This window comes from Myxine glutinosa, chromosome 12 (genome assembly GCF_964187855.1).
Source record: "Myxine glutinosa chromosome 12, kmMyxGlut1.1, whole genome shotgun sequence".
NCBI lineage: Eukaryota > Metazoa > Chordata > Myxini > Myxiniformes > Myxinidae > Myxine > Myxine glutinosa.
In genome coordinates this window covers 45,078,080-45,098,079 of record NC_136272.1, presented here as the reverse complement: position 1 = coordinate 45,098,079, position 20,000 = coordinate 45,078,080, and the positions used below count along the sequence as shown (strand labels likewise).

At 44.9% G+C, this 20,000-nt stretch overlaps 1 protein-coding gene across 1 annotated transcript in view; it reads right to left on the bottom strand.

Moving 5' to 3' along the window:
* The window catches only part of SMYD2 (SET and MYND domain containing 2), a 48,453-nt gene that overhangs the window by 3,226 nt on the left and 25,227 nt on the right, over positions 1-20,000 (bottom strand). Inside the window, exons 7-12 of the mRNA XM_068132559.2 lie at positions 19,006-19,073; positions 4,643-4,745; positions 3,611-3,721; positions 1,628-1,748; positions 215-389; positions 1-52 (exon numbers count right to left, since the gene is read on the bottom strand). The exon at positions 1-52 is cut by the window's left edge and continues 57 nt beyond it. Of these exons, the coding sequence (XP_067988660.2) occupies positions 1-52; positions 215-389; positions 1,628-1,748; positions 3,611-3,721; positions 4,643-4,745; positions 19,006-19,073 (630 nt within the window). The remainder of the gene's footprint in view (positions 53-214; positions 390-1,627; positions 1,749-3,610; positions 3,722-4,642; positions 4,746-19,005; positions 19,074-20,000) is intronic.

Here is a 20,000-nt window from a genome sequence, read left to right as displayed (position 1 = left end):
AATCTTGATCCACAAAGCTGCCACATTTACGGAGTTTGGAGGGTACAGTGTTCTGGGAATATTTGAAATGATGAGAATGTAGCTTTAAAATGATGCTTGTAACTAAATCAATGCAAATAGGCCGACATTTTAATTTGTACTTTCAAAACTCATGGTACACGTCCGTATAACATGATCCTTGGTTATGTGAGAGCGTCATAATATAATTGCTCACTGGTAGCATCTGATGAGGTTGAGGCCCAGCTTTAGGGCCTGTTTGGTCTGTCCCAAGTACAAGTAGACCCCCATGGCTTGATACTCCACGTGGAGGTTGTAGACATTGCCCCTGGTGAATACCGTTTCCTGCCGTGTCTGACACTGCTCACACATTTCCAGGAGCTCCTCTGGAGCTGGATATCGTTTTGTCAATGAGAAACTTTTGTGTTGGTTGAATGACGTTGTAGTCGCGGCCTGTGTTTGTAAACTGCTGTTCCTCGATGACCACCACCTTTTGGTGACTTTATGTAATTTTCAGGGAGAGTTGGGCTAAGATTTCTTGTAAAGTAGATGTTTTTAGTTAAAAGTATTATGCAGCCTTTTCTATTTATCTACAGCAATCCAATATCACATGTAAGATGAGGACATTGGGACACTGGTGTATTTTTCCATGATTGCAACGACATTCCGAAGCTATTGAAGCTATTGTCAAATCGACAGTACAAGGTTGTCTTGGCATCATGAGCCCTGGGTTCAGATGGGAATGCCAGACATTTTAACCCTTTGTGGTTGTTTGAATTTTTGAACACCGCTCCTTTCCTATTCCATCTCCAGGCGCTGCATGACGTCATCACCGGGCACTGGAGGGGGCCCGGCGATGACGCACGCTGAAAGAGAGTACTCGGTTTTAACTCGGGTTGTTTGTTTGTCCGGGCGATATCTCAGCCATCCTTTGAGCTAGGAAGCTGAAATTTGGGCACAATAGTGAGCAAGTACTTCGGCAAAAATGGTACTTTTTGTTTTTAGATTAATTAATTCATTATTATCGATTAATTAAGTACTTATTTATTTCCTTTCTCATCTGGGCAATTTCTCAGGTACCTTTTGAGCTAGGAAGCTGATATTTGGACATGACAATGACCAAGTGATGTGGCTATAAAGGATATTTTTGATTGATTAATCAATTAATCGCTTAATTTATTTATTGATTCGTCAATTAATTTTTCGATTAATGGAATTTAATTAATTTTCAAAAAGTTACAGCTTCAGATAAAACATTGGTGGTTAAGGTATGCTATTAGCCAATTGATTCAGAAATTATTTTACGATTATTATTTATTCCCTCCCAATACCATCCCAATACTGCACGGCAGTATCCCAAGGCGCCGCGGCGACACTGCGCTGGAGGATATTTATTTATTTGGAATGGGGGCGGTGTACTTTGAATGTATCTATACGTGTATTATTTATTTTTTATAAGTCTGGGCACTGCAGTCAATTCTGGTTTTATGGAGATGATGCCTGCTCTGGTGTATTGCAGTGAATAATTGGACTCAACCAGTCCAGGCTTGCGGTGCATGTAGTTGAAAAGAAAAGGATAAACCTCGACGTCATGCTGTAAACTGATCTCGAGCAATCGATAAAAGGATACATCGGACGTGCTTGGCCTCACGGATCTCCTTTATCTTTGCTTGTGAATATTTAATCATTTCATTCACCTCCTCTTCTGTAGGCCTCTTTCCTGCTTGCTTAATGCACAATTTCTCATTGTCCTGAATAAGAAAAGATAGCACATCATTAAAACCTTTTTTTGTCTCTGTTAACATGTTTATAATGTACATTTTATTTCATTTGTTTGGTGAAATGTGGGCAGTCATGCCTTATCATAAGCAGCATTTTTAGTGACCATCCTTTGTTGTTGGTCTGAGTCGGTCACAAAGGACTGGCACCACCTGTATATCAGGCAAGGTGGTGCAAGCAGATCACTTCACCCCAACCTCTCCCCTTTCCTGAGGTTCATCGCAAACCCAAAAAAATTTTCCTTTTCTTTTCTTTTTATAGTTTCGAGGCTCATGAAGGAGCTAAAAGATAGAACGGATCAGCACGTAACATAACTAAAATAACAGTATAAATGGAGGGGTTGGGGGAGGTGAGCAGGGTTGAAGGACAAAACTGGAGGCAAATTTGAAATAAGGAATGAGAGCAAGGGGTGAACACGATTGAGACGGCTGCAAACTCAGAGAAGTGGAGGGAAAGACTGGAAACATGGATAGAGTTTGGCTTGGGGAGGGTTAATGGGGATAGAAAACAACTGGGGGGAGTGACCTGAGATGGTTGTGAACAGCTGTCTTGGAGCACCATAGGTAAGAACGAGATTGAAATTTGATTTCACAGGTGGGGAGGGGGGGGGGGGGGAGGGGAAGAGGAATCTCTGAGCAGATGTGAATTGTGAGTCTGGATTTTGGGAGTTTCACCAAAAAAGGATTACTGGCAGATCTCATGCACCCTGCAGAAACCTGGGGTGGGTGGTGGGAGCACGGTAAGGGCAAAGGGTGCAAGGCGAGAAAGGAGGTGGTCTTGAACACGGGAGACCACCGACCTGTCTGCGATGTGAAAGTGATGGACCCAATGACAGCGTAATCGAGGGAGATTCCAATGATTTTTAACGTCTTGGTTTCTACGTCAAACTGAGCAAGGTGTGAGTTAGGGGCACCTGCCCAGAGGGAAGAGCAATACTCCATCAAGATCCGATGAAGGCCTTGTAAGTGGATAAAAGTTTAGGTGTGCGAAGGAAGGACTTTGCATGCCGGAGGATGCCCAGTCGGCGACTGGCTTTGGAGGCCAGCTTGGAAATGTGGTTTTCCCAGGAAAGATCATGGCACATAGTGAGACCCAAAAGCTTGAGTGACAGAACTTCTGTGCACTTCTGTGACAGAAAAGCTTGAGTTGCACCTATCGTGGAAATTTCCTGTCAATCGGACCAACGGTTGCCGAGAAAATCATATTTATTCTGTGCGGACAAACAGACAAACGGACCCAAATGCAATACCCTCTCCTCCTGTGAGGGTAACTAGAAAGCATCTGAAAATTCAAAGCCCGTCGGCATCGGCTTTGTATTCAGACTTCTTCTTCAGTATGCCAACATTGACGAAAACAGCTTTTAAAAAATGTACATAAAAATGACGATATCAGGTGACCTTGACATTTTGACATCAAAAGCAATAGGCTTCAGTGACCCAATATGCAAACTACTCAAATTACAAGTGAATCGGATGAAAATTGTTGACGATTTAATTCAATTTTGGCCTTTTGGTCTAAAAAGAAATCTGCTTCTACCTTTTGTTTGGTGAACCAATTCAGTGACCCAATATGCAAATACTTAACATGTCAGGTCAATCGGATGAAAATTGATCCGATCAACAGCATTTTAGATGATGCTGACCTGCGAACTTTTGACCAAATTATTAATTTCCATATTTTCATAATAAAGCTTTGTTGAAAATTTGATGACAGTTCAAATGGTAAAAAGTTATGGCCTGCACACACACACACACACACACACACACACACACACACACACACACACACACTGCCCCGCTGCATGGGGGCGGACTACAAAACAGATTGTACCCACCAGGTAATGCGTTTTGCAAAGACTGCATGTGCACGTGAAGAAGTACAAATCTTGAAGTTGCGCAATTCGGTCACGTGACGTGTACAACAGGTCGATGTAGCTTATGAGAATCTGCAAGATACGGAGGGACGTGGTCGGGGAACCGGGTAGCCAATCACAACTGAGATGAGCAGAATATGTAGGTTCACCCACCTAGCTTGAACCAAGCATGTTCGAGCCATTTTCCGATCAACAGCAAAACCTCAAATTGTGTGCTTGTTTGATTAACATGTTAGGTGCGAACATGCGAGTATCCTTTATTTGTATTAAGGACGCTACATACAATCATTTGATGTACTAGTCCCATCTACAGTTCCTTCAGGAAGTATTCACACCCCTTGACTTTTTCACATTTTGGTGTGTTACAGCCTGAAATAAAAATGGATAAAATTGAGATTTTTTCATCACTGATCTATATATAATACGCCTTAATGTCAAAGTAGAATTTTTTTTGAGAATTTTTTTACAAAATAATTTAAAAGGGAATACAGAAATATCAAATTTACAAAAGTATTCACCCACTCAGTCCATACTTCATAGAAGCGCCTTTGGCAGCGATGACAGCTTTGAGTCTTCTAGGGTATGTCTGTATCAGATGTGCACATCTGGATTTGGGGACTTTCTCCCATTCTTCCTTGCAGATTTGTTCAAACTCTGTCAAGTTGATGGGAAGCGTCGGTGAACAGCAATCTTCAAGTCTTTCCACAGATTCTAAATGGGATTCAAGTCTGGGCTTTGGCTGGGACACTCAAGGACTTCCACGTTCTTGTTCTGAAGTCATTCCAGTGTTGCTTTGGCTGTATGCTTGGGGTCATTGTCTTTATGGAACATAAATCTTCACCGCAGTCTAAGGTCTTTTGCACTCTAAAGCAGATTCTCCTCAGGGATATCATCCTCTAAAACATATCTCTTCAAAAAATTCCATGATTGTGTCCCTTTAATTAATAACCCTTGTAAGATTCTGGCACATTCTGCTCAATTGCAGGTACTCACCTCTTCACCTGCATGGAGGTCCCGCACCGCATGCACCTCAGCCATCGTGCCATGAAATGTCACAACGCAGTTGAAATCACAGCTGTGGTTCAGGAGAGCAAGGCTGCCCCCAACCCCATAAAAATAAACAATGAATTGCAATCACCACCTATACTATAATGACAATACAGTGGTTTGTTATCCAATCATCAAATGATTATACACTCACCAAATGGTTACTCAAAACAACCTCAAAAATAACATTTCAATTCACATCCTTTTTATTTATAATTCACATGTCTACTGTTCCCAAATTGTAAGCCTGGAGGAGGGGAGGGTGGGGGAGGTTGCCCATGACCTGACAGTGGATACTACCAATCGATATGCAAAATTTGGTGGAGATCGGGCAGCTCTGTTTCTTTCTATGATTTTCAGAAAGTATTGTTGTGTGCCTGCCCTCTGGTGAACACCGCAGGGTGACACAGATGACCAAACGAGCTTCAACTCCGAGGCGTTAAATTCAATGGCAGACCATCGTTATACGTGCGGGGAGAAAGTAGGGGAGAAGCCGTAAGTGCTTACCTTCACGAGTCCACCCGACGTCCTCGACCCTGCAATAAATCAACTCAAACCGACACAGAATTTAAATGGACAAAAATACTGGATTTATTAAAGAAAATGCCAGTCACAAAATAATGCACAATAAAACTGTAAATTCCTAATTGGAGTGCTCCTACACAAACCCGAATACAGACAAAGGGAAATATAACTGAAAATAAATAGGTGTTTGTGTGGCACTTATCTCTGAGCAGCTCTTGAACCTTGTCAGGCATCGTCAAAAATCGTCCGAGGCCTCTACGTCCTTGCACGCGAAAACTGCAGGCTGCACTCCATGGGTGTGAACTCGGCCTCGCCGTGCGCTCTGCTCACTCCTGGCTTCGAGCGCGAAGTGAACAGGCCGCTGCTGTCCACTCATCTCTGCTCGGGAAACCACAGTTCTCGGTCCGCAGTTCCTCCTCCTCACGATCACGATGAAGATGTCGGCACACGGCCATTCGTGATGAATCTTCCTTGCGCAAGAGCAATAGCGACCGTTCACTATGGGATCCAGAACGAGAAGCAAATGTCGGCCGAGCGGTCCTTTATAGTCAAGGCTCTGACGTCATCTCACGACGTCTCTGTGTCTGCTCCTATCGGTGAGTTCCATCTTACCAATCCTTGTGCCAATCAAATCCCGACCAATCACTGCTCTTCAGGGCATGGGTCCACGACCCAGCCTGATTGAGGTGGTGATGTAGCGGCTGCGGCACCAGCGGTAGTGTTCGATGCCTGGTTTCCGGTTGGTTTTTAATTAGTGTCATTAAGTATGTTGTCGATTGCTTGGCTTGGCTATGGTGTGTAGTGTGGTGTCATAAGGAACACAGGAAAAGATTACAGAGGCATTTACATACAGGGGATTAATTTACCCATAATACCTCGCTAATTAACAAACCCCACCCCTCTCATGGGGACGAAGATACAAGCTTACCTGACATACGGTCTGCACAAATTTCCTACTTATTACATGTGGTTCTTCTTTTTCACGACAGTCGGAACACACTACCTATGCATTCTACCTGGACGAAGGTATTGCCTACCCACTACAAACGTAATAGTATTCACACCCCTTGACTTTTTCACATTTTGTTGTTAGAGCCTAAATTCTAAATGGATTAAATTGAGATTTGTTCACTGATCGACATATAATACCCCATAATTTCAAAGTGGAAATATATTTTTTAGAATCTTTTTAACAAATTATTTAAAAAGGAAATATAGAAATATCGAATTTACATACGTATTCAACCCTTGAGTCAATACTTCATAGAAGCCCCTTTGGCAGTAATTACAGCTTTGAGTCTTATTGGGTATGTCTTTCAGTTTGCATATCTGGATTTGGGGAGTTTCTCCCATTCTTCCTGGCAGATTTGCTCAAGCTCTATCAAGATGGATGGGAAGTGTCAGTGATCAACAATCTTCAAGTCTTGCCACAGATTTTCAATTGGATTCAGCTCTGGTCTTTGGCTGAGCCACTCAAGGACTTTCACATTCTTGTTCTGAAGCCATTCCAGTGTTGCTTTGGCTGTATGCCTGGGGTCATTGTCCTGTTGGAACATAAATCTTTACCGCAGTCTAAGCTCTTTTGCACTCTGAAGCAGGTTCTCCTCACGGATTTGCTTGTATTTGGCTCCATTCATTGTTCCCTCTATCCTTGCAAGTCTCCCAGTCCCTGCCACTGAAAATAATCCCCATAGCATGATGCTGCCACCACCATGCTTCACCCACCATAGGGATGGTGTTAGATGGGTGATGAGCTGTGCTCGATTTCCACCAGACGTAGCACGTTGCATTCAGGCCAAAGAGTTCATTTTTTTGTCTCATCAGACCACAGAATATTTTGCCTCATATGCTCTCTGATCTTTCACATGCTTTGTGCTCGGTCTCGCGAGATCTCGGAGATGGTGGGAGGGATTTTCGAAGCTCCACACGGTCTCCACGTTTTTCGAAGTTAAGTCTGTTCACAATTGTATTTTGTCGAAACTGTATTTATCTTTCGGTGTGTGAAGTTATTGTGTGCAACTTTGGTTGTTTCTCGGTGTTTATCTTTCATAAATTGATCGTCTGTTTGCCGTGTCGCGAGCAAGGCCTTTGCCGCGTCGCGAACGATTTGAAATCGAAGTTAAGTGATTGTTCCCATTTGTATTTTCGTTAAAACTGTATTTATTTATGGTGTTGTACGTATATTGTGTCCCGACGAAGATTTTTCGGTGCAAATCTTTCATACCTGTATTGAAAATCGTGTTAATTCGTGTCGTGTCTTGAGGCCTTGTACAGTGTGCACTGTACAACCTTGAGGCTTTGTTTTTCTCTCAGCGGTCCGTCATTTGTGATCCAATAACTTTCATTCTCTGTATTCCCAGTCTTTTCACCCATAGCCTACTTCCTTGTGTAAATCTCAACTCAAAAAAACAAAACAAAAAAAACAACAACAACATTTCCTTCTCTGTTCTCATTCGTTTATTCATTCTTATTCGTTCGTTCGTTCTTCGACCACGTGTTTCTCCCCCATTTCCCCAGATAGTTTTCACTCATTAACCTTCAATGTTTACACTTTCCCCTCAAGTTATGTATTCCGTCATATTTTATAACACCTTTTTCTTCTTCTTCTTTAAAAGGCTGCTTTCGACTTGCTCACCAAATCAATTCATCCCAAAAAAAATATCCATCTCCTATAGTGCCTTTTTTCTACATTCCCTAAACTCTCCTGCACTCCATCCTCCATCCAGCGTCCTTAAACGTATTTTTAACTCGAAGGTCACAAGAAACTCATTTTGCAATAAATGTTCGTTTCCCATAAATCGTACACTTTCAAAAATCCAATCTCACCCCTCCCCTCCAAATCTTCCCCATAACCCCTCCCCTCCAAATCTTCCCCATCACCCCTCCCCTCCAAATCTTCCCCATCACCCATCCCTTTCAAATCTCCCCCCTTGCCCCCTCCCTCCTAAACTACCCCCTCACCCCTCCCCGCCAAGACGCCCCCTCGCCCCTCCCCTCCTAGACTCCTGCCTCACCCCTCCCCTCCAAATCTCCCCCATATCCCATCCCTTTCAAATCCCTCCCCTTGTCCCTTCCCTCCCAAACTCCCCCCTCACCCCTCCCCTTCAAATCTCCCCACCCTCATTGCTTCTCAATTTCCCCCCTCTCACTCCCCCTCCTCAAAGCGTCCTCCCCGCTGCTTCCCCCTTCAAACTCTCACCTCCATCTCCCCCAACCTTCTGCCTCGCTCTTCCCCCTCCTCAAATAACACCTCATTGTGGCTCACCCAATCACCATCAAACCTTTTGTCCGCCCCCTCCTTCCCTTTCTCCGAGCTATTCTGAAATCTCTGACACACCTTCAACAGCTCTCCCTACCTCTTCCACCTCTTCCACATCTTACCCTACCCCTCCTCCCCCCTGTTCTGTATCTGATGCTCCCCCTTCCTCTTCATTAACGGTATGGACCTCAAACATCCGGGGCCTTCGTTCAAACTTAACTGATCTCTCCATACAGGTTGCTTCTGTCAAACCAGACGTGATCTGCTTAACAGAAACTTTCCTCCTTTATGATGTCTCTGATTCCATAGTATCTCTCCCAGGCTACTCCCTCCTCCGGTATGATAGACCTGAGCCTCGTCCTGGAGGCGGGGTTGCTATCTTTATCAAAAACTCTCTTCCTCACTCGCCCTGCACTGCACTCTCTCCACCTCACCCCCAGGAATACCTCTGGCTACGGCTTCCCCTTCGCTCCCACCTCTTGTTCATATGTGTGTTGTACCGTCCACCAAACAGTGATGACTCCATCTACATCTCGCTGTCTGATGATATGGACCAACTTCTATCGACTCATCCCAACTCTCTCTTCCTCATATGTGGTGATTTCAACTGTCATCATGCCAGTTGGCTGGGTGTGGGTACCTCTCTCACCAGCCATGGCTCCTCAGCAAAGGACTTCTGCGACTCACTGGGACTGACGCAATCTGTCAATTTCCCGACCCGGATCTCAGTCAACGGAACATCTTCTCTTCTGGTCTTGGTTATGACTAACTTCCCTGAAAATGTCTGCTGCTCTTCTTCTGCTCCGATCGGATCATCTGATCATGTCCTTGTTAAAGTGGACATCTCTCTGACCATCCTCAGGGAGCCTACTCAGCGTCGACGAGTCTGGCATTTCACTCAGGCCAACTGGCACGGTCTTCAAGCAGCCATCAATCATCTGGACTGGTCTCCCATCTCTACCACCTCTGACATCAACTCATCCTGGGAATTCTTCCAAAGTAAATTGCTCTCTCTCATGCACAGATTTATCCCATCTCGTCTTCAGTTGTCATACCCTTCCTCCCGTCCATGGTACACGGAATCTTGTGGTGAGGCTGTTGCCCAGAAACAACTTGCCTTCGTCTCCTGGAAAGCAAATCCAACGGAAGGAAATCTCATTTCCTTTCACAAAGCCCGAAACAAGTGTGTGTCCACCCTCAGGAGAGCCAGGAAACAATATCTCTCCATTCTCAAGACCGAACTCTCTTATCTGTCTCCCTCTTCCAAATCCTGGTGGCGTCTGGTCAATTCCGTTTCTGGTGTTTGTTCCCCCTCCATCCCCTCCCTTACCTCAAATGGCTACACAGCTGACTCCGCACGTGAAAAAGCTGAATGCCTCAACTCTGTGTTTGCCTCTAAATCTTGTGTCCCAAACCCATCCCTCTCTGTACCCACCATACCCAGTCGTACCCTGCTGCTCCTGGACTCCGTGTCCTTTCCTCCTGACAAGGTGGAAAAGTTTCTGTCAACCCTCGTCTCTGATTCTGCAACTGGACCCGACGGCATCAGCCCACGGGTCCTAAAATCCTGCTCTGCTGCTCTATCTCACCCTCTTTCTGTTCTCTTCACCCTCTCTTTTGCTCAAGGTCAACTGCCATCTGCTTGGAAATCAGCCAACATCACCGCTTTGCACAAAAAAGGTGCAAAAACAGATCCTAGCAACTACAGACCAATCAGCCTTTTTTTTTTTTTTTTTTTTTTTTTTTTTTTTTTTTGTTTTGTATACAAGATCGAGGCTCGTGAAAGAGCGAAAATTAATCACACAGAAAGACAAACAGACACATAAAACAAATAACATCGGGAGCGGTAGACAAGATGGGGAGAGAGGGGGAAGGACACAAACACAACATTTGAGAGCAGGGACCGAGAGACATGGAGACATCGAAAGATCTGTGGGAGGGAGAGGGCTTTGGGGGGGAGGCATGTGAAGGGGGGAGGCATGTGAAGGGGGGGAGGCATGTGAAGGGGGGGGGGGGAGAGGTATAAACATATGGACACTGGCAGGATTTCCAGGAAATAAGTTGGAATTTCAAACAAGGTGGATCTGGGGTGAATTAGTGGGGGTAGAAAAGATCAAGGTTATGGATGGGGGAAGATAAGAGATGGTGGTGAACAGCTGTTTTAAAGACCTGGAGGGAGGAGAGGGATTGAAGGGAGTGTGGGAGTTTGTTCCACAGGCGGGAGAAAAGAGGAATGAAAGAGTGAAGGTGAGCAGAGAGCCGAGATTTCGGCAGTTTAACCATCAGAGGGTTGCTGGCAGATCTTGTGCGACCTGTAGGAATATTTGGGGGACAGAGCACGGAGAGAGCTGGGGGAGCAAGGCCGGAGAGGAGTCGGTAGAAGACAGAAAGACCACCTACCTGCCTGCGGTGAGTGAGTGAAAAGCCCTCAGAGATAGCTTCATCGCGGGAGATTCCAATGATTTTGAAAGCTTTGGATTCAACAGCGTGAAGCCGAGCCAGGTGTGAGGCAGGAGCACCAGCCCATAGGGGAGAACAGTATTCCATTGAGCTGCGGATGAAAGCCTTGTATGTGGTGAGGAGCTCAGGTGTGCCGAGGAAGGACTTCGCACGACGGAGGATGCCCAGTCGGCGACTGGCTTTGGAGGCCAGCTTGGAAATGTGGTTTTCCCAAGAAAGATCATGGCAGATAGTGAGACCCAAAAGCTTGAGTGACAGAACTTCTTGGAGAGGATTGTTGAGAAAGTAGATGGGAGGGTTGTCCAGTCGATCTTTCCGGAGAGACATAGTAAGAGAGTGAGATTTGGCAGGATTGAAAGACATGTTCCACTTGTTTGACCAGTCTGTGATTTTGTCCAGGTCTTCAGAGAGTGAGGAGGCTGCAGACTGCCTATCTGAGGGAAGAGGAATGGAGCGGCAGAGAGTGGAGTCATCAGCAAAGAGATAGAGAGGATTTTCCAGAGAGTCAGAGAGATCATTGATAAAGACCAGAAAAAGCACAGGGCCCAGCACACTTCCTTGGGGAACTCCAGCCTGAACAGGAAGGGGAGATGAGAGAAATCCGTTCAGGGCCACACGTTGACTACGACCAGAGAGGAAGTCCGCAAGCCATGCATGGAGATTTCCATGGATACCATAGGAGGAGAGTTTGGTGAGCAGAGCTGGGTGCCAGACCGTATCAAAGGCCCTTGATATGTCAAGGGAGACAGCTCTGATTTCCTGTTTGGCATTCAGGACCTCCATCCATTGTTGAGACAGCAGAAGCAGCATGTCCAGAGTAGAGTGACCTGGTCTGAAACCAAATTGATGATCAGAGATCAAGCCATTGGAGAAGAGGAAAGATTTCATATCCGAAGCAATGATGGATTCCATGACTTTGCTGATAATTGGGAGCAGGCTGATTGGTCTGTAGTTGCAAGGATCTGTTTTTGCACCTTTTTTGTGTAAAGCGGTAATGTTAGCTGATTTCCAGGATGCTGGCAGATGACCTTGAGCAAAAGATAGGGTGAAAAGAACAGAGAGAGGGTGAGATAGAGCGGCAGAGCAGGATTTTAGGACCCGTGGGCTGATGCCGTCTGGTCCAGTTGCAGAATCAGAGTCGAGGTTTGACAAAAACTCCTCCACCTTGTCAGGAGAGAAGGACACAGAGTCCAGGAGCATTTGGGTTCGACTGGGAAAGGTGGAACAGAGAGAGATGGGTTTGGGACTAAGGATTTCGAGGCGAACACAGAGTTGAGGCATTCGGCTTTGTCACGTGCGATGTCAACTGTGTGGCCATTGAGGTAAGGGAGGGGATGGAGGGGGAACAAACACCAGAAACGGATTTGACCAGACGCCACCAGGATTTGGAGGAAGGAGACAGGTTTGAGAGTTCATTCTTGAGTGAGGAGAGATAGTGCTTCCTGGCACTCCTGAGGGTAGACACACACTTGTTCCGAGCTTGGTGGAAGGAACTGAGATTTCCTTCAGTTGGATTAGCCTTCCAAGAGGCAAAGGCAAGTTGTTTCAGGGCAACTGCCTCACCACAAGATTCAGTGTACCATGGACGGGAGGAAGGGTAAGACAATTGAAGGCGAGATGGGATAAATCTGTGCATGAGAGAGATCAGTTTGCTTTGGAAGAATTCCCAGGAAGAATTGATGTCAGAGGCAGTGGAGATGGGAGACCAATCCAGACGATTGATGGCTGCTTGAAGACCGTCCCAGTCGGCCTGAGTGAAATGCCAGACTCGTCGCCGCTGAGGAGGCTCTCTGAGAATGGCCAGAGAGATGTCCACTTTGACAAGCACATGATCAGAAGAACCGATTGGAGCAGAAGAAGAGCAGCAGACATTAGCAGGGAAGTTTGTCATAACCAAGTCTAGAAGAGAAGATACTCCATTGGCTGAGATCCGGGTCGGGAAATTTACAGATTGTGTCAATCCCAGTGAGTCACAGAAGTCCTTTGCTGAGGTGCCATGACTAGTGAGAGAGGAACCCACACCCAACCAGGTGGCATGATGACAGTTGAAGTCACCACATATGAGGAAGAGAGAGTTGGGATGAGTGGATAGAAGTTGGTCCATGTTGTCAGACATTGAAATGTAGATGGAGTCATCACTGTTTGGGGGACGGTACAGAACACATATGAACAAAAGGTGGGAGCGGAGAGGAAGCCGTAACCAGAGGTACTCCTGCGGGTGAGGAGGAAAGAGAGCAGTGCAAGGAGAGTGAGGAAGAGAGTTTTTGACAAAGATAGCCACCCCACCACCAGGCCGAGGCTCAGGTCTATCATACCGGAGGAGGGAGTAACCAGGAAGAGATATTAAGGAATCAGAGACATCTTGAAGGAGGAAAGTCTCTGTTAAGCAGATCAAGTCTGGATTGTCAGAAGCAACCTGTATGGAGAGATCAGTCAGGTTTGAGTGAAGGCCCCGGATGTTTGAGGTCCATACCGTTAATGAAGAGAGAGGGGGAGCATCGGGTACAGGACAGGGGAGGGGAGGAGTAGGGTAAGATGAAGGATGAGAGGGGGAGGTAGGGAGAGCAGTTGATAGTGTTTCAGATGTTGCAGAAGAGTTCCAAGAAAGGGAAGGATGAGGAGGATGAAAGGTTTGCTGGTGAAGGGATGCGGCACAGTGAGGGGTTGTTTGAGGGGGGGCAGAGGAAAGTAGAAGGTTTGGGGGGGTGGAGGTATGAGATAGAAGGGAGACAAAGTGGGGAGGAGGCAGCTTGGAGGAGGAGGGGGGAGGAGAGAGAATTGGAGAGGAATGGTATGGGGGGAGAATTGAATGGGAGGGATTGGGGGGAAGTTTTGAAGGGGAGGAGTGAGGGGGGAGTTTAGGAGGGGAGGGGCAAGGGGGGAGTTTTGGAGGGAAGGGGAAAGGGGGGAGTTCAGGAGTGGAGGGGCAAGGGGGGAGTTTAAGAGTGGAGGGGCAAGGGGGAAGTTTCGGAGTGTAGGTGCAAGGGGGGGGGGATTTGGATGGGAGGGGCAAGAGGGGAGTTTAGAAAGTGGATGATTAATGAAAGACGAACATTGATAACAAATTGGGTTTGTTGTGATTTTCAAGTTAGCAATCCGGTTCAGGATGATGGAGGAGGGATTGAATGAATGTGAATTTAGACCATGTAGTGAGGGAGACGTATAAGATATTGAATTTCTTTTTTTTGAAGTGGAATGAGTTGGAGAGGAAATTGAGAAAAGCCTTTTAAATAGGAAGAAAAACAGCGTGTTGTAATATACCACTGAATAAAAAACAGAAGGGGAAAGGTTAAACATATTTAAAAATATTTAAACAGCACCTTCCAATTATCAGCAAAGTCATGGAATCCATCATTGCTTCGGATATGAAATCTTTCCTCTTCTCCAATGGCTTGATCTCTGATCATCAATTTGGTTTCAGACCAGGTCACTCTACTCGGGACATGCTGCTTCTGCTGTCTCAACAATGGATGGAGGTCCTCAATGCCAAACAGGAAATTAGAGCTGTCTCCCTCGACATATCACGTGCCTTCGACACGGTCTGGCACCCCGCTCTGCTCACCAAACTCTCCTCCTTTGGTATCCATGGAAATCTCCACGCATGGCTGGCGGACTTCCTCTCTAGTCGTCGTCAACGTGTGGCCCTGAATGGGTTTCTCTCATCTCCTCTTCCTGTTCAGGCTGGAGTTCCCCAATGCAGTGTTCTGGGCCCCGTGCTTTTTCTGGTCTTCATCAATGATCTCTCTGACTCTCTCGAAAATCCTCTCTATCTCTTTGCTGATGACTCCACTCTCTGCCGCTCCATTCCTCTTCCCTCAGATCGGCAGTCTGCTGCCTCCTCACTCTCTGAAGACCTGGACAAAATCACAGACTGGTCAAACAAGTGGAACATGTCTTTCAATCCTGACAAATCTCACACTCTTACTATGTCTCTCCGAAAAGATCGACTGGACAACCCTCCCATCTACTTTCTCAACAATCCTCTCCAAGAAGTTCTGTCGCTCAAGATTTTGGGTCTCACTATCTGCCATGATCTTTCTTGGGAAAACCACATTTCCAAGCTGGCCTCCAAAGCCAGTCGCCGACTGGGCATCCTCCGTCGTGCGAAGTCCTTCCTCGGCACACCTGAGCTCCTCACCACATACAAGGCTTTCATCCGCAGCTCAATGGAATACTGTTCTCCCCTATGGGCCGGTGCTCCTGCCTCACACCTAGCTCGGCTTCACGCTGTTGAAACCAAAGCTTTCAGAATTATTGGAATCTCCCGCGATGAAGCTATCTCTGAGGGCCTTTCACTCACTCACCGCAGGCAGTTAGGTGGTCTTTCTGTCTTCTACCGACTCCTCTCCGGCCTTGCACCCCCAGCTCTCTCTGTGCTCTGTCCCCCAAATATTCCTACAGGTCGCACAAGATCTGCCAGCAACCCTCTGATGGTTAAACTGCCGAAATCTCGGCTCTCTGCTCACCTTCACTCTTTCATTCCTCTTTTCTCCCGCCTCTGGAACAAACTCCCTCACTCCCTTCAATCCCACTCCTCCCTCCAGGTCTTTAAAACAGCTGTTCACCACCATCTCTTATCTTCCCCCATCCAAAACCTTGATCTTTTCTACCCCCGCTAATTCACCCCAGATCCACCTTGTTTGAAATTCCAACTTCTTTCCTGGAAGTCCTGGCAGTGTCCATATGTTTTATACCTCTCCCACCGCCCCCTTCCCATGCCCCCACCCCCAAAGCCCTCGCCCTCTCTCAGATCTCTCGATGTCTCCATGTCTCTCGGTCCCTGCTCTCAAATGTTGTGTTTGTGTCCTTCCCCCTCTCTCCCCATCTTGTCTACTGCTCCCGATGTTATATGTTTTATGTGTCGGTTTGTCTTTCTGTGTGATTAATGTTCGCTCTTTCACGAGCCTCGATCTTGTATACAAAAAAAAAAAAAAAAAAAAAAAAAAAAAACTCCAGGTGTGCTGTCATGAGCCTTTTTCCCAGGAGTGGCTTCCATCTGGCCACTCTCCCATAAAGCCAATATTTGTGAAAAGCTGCAGAGACTATTGTACTTCTGGGAGGTTCTCCCATCTAATCAAGGAACTCTAGTTCTGTCAGAGTGGTCATTGCATTCTTCTTCACCTCCTTGACCAAAGTCCTTCTTCCTCAGCTGTAAATTGTTTTATACCCCTCCCTAGATTTATGCCTCCTCACAATTATATCTTGGAGTTCTACGGACAGTTCCTTGGACTTCATGAGAGAGTTTCTGCTCTGACATGCACTCTCAACTGTGGGACATTGGATAGAAAGGTGTGTTTCTTTCCAATCCAAATTTCATGTCCAATCAATTGAATTTGCAACTGGTGGACTCCAATAAAGTTGTAAAGACATCTCAGGGATGACCAAAGGAAATGGGGTGCACCTGAGCTCAATTCGGAGTGTCCTAGCAAAGGGGTTGAATACTTGTTGATTTAAGACGTTTCAGCTTTTAATTTTTACTTGTTTTGTAAAAATTTATATTAAAAAAGATTCCACTGATATTGTGGTGTATTATGTGCAGATCGGTGACAAAAAATCGCAATTTAAACCATTTTAAATGCAGGCTTCAACACAACAAAATGTGAAAAAAGTCAAGGGATGTTAATACTTTCTGAAGGCATTGTACATACAGTCACATGAAAAATTAAGTACACCCCACGTAAAGTTTTGACTTTTTCAACATATTTCAACATACAGCTATTTGATCTTCATTTCAACAATATTGATACATAAAGGTGATATAATATAACAAATATCATGAAACATTTACATTTTGTAGTCCATTGTATAATTTAAATAAACATAAATGCAAATTTCGCATGTGGAAAAAGTAAGTACACCCTTGGCTCTAATAGGTGGTATTGCCCCCTTTGGCAGAAACAACCTCAAGTAGGCGTTTCTTATAACTGTCTACCAGTCTCTGACATCGACTGGGAGAAATTTTTGCCCACTCCTCCATGCAGAATTCTTTCAGCTGTGTGATGTTTGAGGGGTTTCTTGCATGCACAGCTCGTTTCAAATCCCCCCACAACATCTCGATGGGATTTAGATCCGGGCTTTGACTTGGCCATTCCAGAACCCTCCATTTCTTTCTTTTCAGCCATTCCTTGGTGGATTTACTGGTATGTTAGGGTCATTGTCATGTTGCAAGGTCCACCTTCGGTTGAGCTTCAACTTCTGACAGATGGCCTTGCATTATCCTCAAGCACCCTCTGGTACAATGAAGAATTCATAGTGGATTCTATGATGGTGAGCTGCCCAGGCCCTGATGCAGCAATGCTGCCCCAAACCATAATATTTCCACCACCATGCTTTACAGTTGGTATCAGGTTCTTGTGGTCAAATGCTGTCTTTGGTTTTCGCCAAACATGTCTTCTGGTACTGTGGCCAAATAGCTCGACCTTTGACTCATCTGTCCATAGCACATTGTTCCAGAAGTGCTGGTCTTTTCCTAGGTGTTCATTGGCAAACTTTAGTCTTGCCCTGATGGTCTTTCTGGACAGCAAAGGTTTCCTCCTGGCACACCTCCCATGTAGATCAAATTTGTGCAGCCTCTTTCTCATGGTGGACTCGTGCACTTTGACATCAACAGTGGCAAGAGCTACCTGTAGGTCCCGTGATGACATTCTGGGGTTCTTAGAGGCTTCTTTCCGCATCTTGCGGTCTACTCTCGGGCTGAACTTGCTGGGGCGGCCTGGCCTGAACAAGTTGGCAGTTGTTTGGAATGGTGTTAGATGGGTGATGGGTGGTTGCTCCACTTGTAGATGATCTTCCGGACAGTCGAATGATTGATTTCAAATTGTTTGGAGATCTTTTTAAATCCCTGCCCAGACTCGTAGGCATCTATAACCTTCTTTCTGAAGGCCTCAGAGAGCTCTTTTGATCTAGGCATGGTGACGCCGAACACTTCAACAATAAAGAGCAAACCGAACTAAATGTCTGAGGTTTAAATAAGACAGGTTCCTCCAAGATCCTCTCCAGCGATGTTCTAATCATTTGCACCTGAGCTGGTGCACCTGATTCTAATTTTAGGTATTTGAAGTAGTGATAAATGTCGAGGTGTACTTACTTTTTCCACATGCGAAATTTGCATTTATGTTTATTTAAATTATACAATGGACTACAAAATGTAAATGTTTCATGATATTTGTTATATTATATCACCTTTATCTATCAGTATTGTTGAAATGAAGATCAAATAGCTGTATGTTGAAATATGGTGAAAAAGACAAAACTTTACATGGGGTGTACTTACTTTTTCACGTGACTGTACGTACATACATACATATAAACACACACATACAGAGAATTGCCTTATTTAATATGAGCAGGGGTAGCCAACATTGCCGTGTGCTGTTATAATCCTGTTGACATTTTGAAGAAATCCAAATCCAAAAAGAAATACAGGTCAAATAAAGCATGTGATATAATATGGAATGTATATTGTTCAAGATGTAATTAAAATAGTATATCATTCAACAAATTGCAACAGAATTATTAAATAAAGAGTACAAACACGTAACTCTATGGCTATTCAGTTTGTTCCGATGTGGATTGTTTATGTATGCTACATGGTTCTCAAGGTGCTAATTACATTATTTATATGATCGCGATAATCGTGATAATGAGGTCTGTTATCGTGATATAGGATTTATATCGTCCATGTCTCGCTTTGAATGCAATTAGCACATATACAGGGGAGCCTGAAAGTCGCTAGGCACCTGGTAAATTGCTCGCACCTGAACTCCAGACAACTCTTGGGGCTTAATTAACTACTTAAAGTGAACAGTGAACACCCTACTCAACACAACGAGAAGGCCCCAAGGGGGGGGGGGGGAGGTGGGGGAGGGTAGGTTCACTTTAAGTAGAAAAAGGAGAAAATACTGAACAATAAAATCTGAATAGTAAGGGTTTAAGAACGAATACTTTACTGGGGAGGGGAAAAGCGACTTTCAGGGCACCCTGTACATGAACTTCATAAAGGAGATAACGATATTGTACAGTATAGTAATTCAAAACCGATAGTGATGGCTTGTGTTTGTGAGACCTGGGGTAAAGAGCAGCTCCAACGTGATTCAATTCTTCATCTTCAATTGTAAAACCGTTACAATTCACCTGCACTCAGTGAGCCCATACCTTCAGTTTAACAATATATATATATATACACACACACATAAATATATACATGTATATAGATACACACACATATATACATATATATACACACATATTTATATACAGTTGTGGCCAAAAATATTGGCACCTTTGCACTTTTTTCAAATAACTCAAAATTTTCTCTAAAAAAAAGTTGAAATTGACAAAAGTATTTTGTCTCCACAATTCTTTATTTCACTGTTAATATTACAGAACCTTTGTTTTTGATTCAGAACTTAATATATCCTTTTAAATCAGAAAATAAAAAGAAATGGTATTGACAAAAGTATTTACACCCTCGACTTAATATTTGGTAGCACAGACTTTGGACAAAATAACTACAGCCAGGCGCTTCCTATAGCCATGAATGAGCTTCCTCCACCTCTCCACTGGCAGTTTGTCCCACTCTTCTTGTGCAAACTGCTCCAATTCTCTCAGATTTGCAGGGTACCTTCTCCCAACTGCTGTTTTCAGATCTCCCCACAGGTGTTCAATGGGATTTAGATCTGGACTCATTGCTGGTCACATCAGAACAGTCCAACGTTTTGTCTTGAACCCTGTGCTTTTTCTGGTCTTCATCAACGATCTCTCCGACTCTCTGGAAAATCCTCTCTATCTCTTTGCTGATGACTCCACTCTTTGCCGCTCCATTCATCATCCCTCAGATCGGCAGTCTGCAGCCTCCTCACTCTCTGCAGACCTGGACAAAATCACAGACTGGTCAAACAAATGGAACTTGTCTTTCAATCCTGACAAATCTCACACTCTTACTATGTCTCTCCGAAAAGACCGACTGGACAACCCTCCCATCTACTTTCTCAACAATCCTCTCCAAGAAGTTCTGTCGCTCAAGCTTTTGGGTCTCACTATCTGCCATGATCTTTCTTG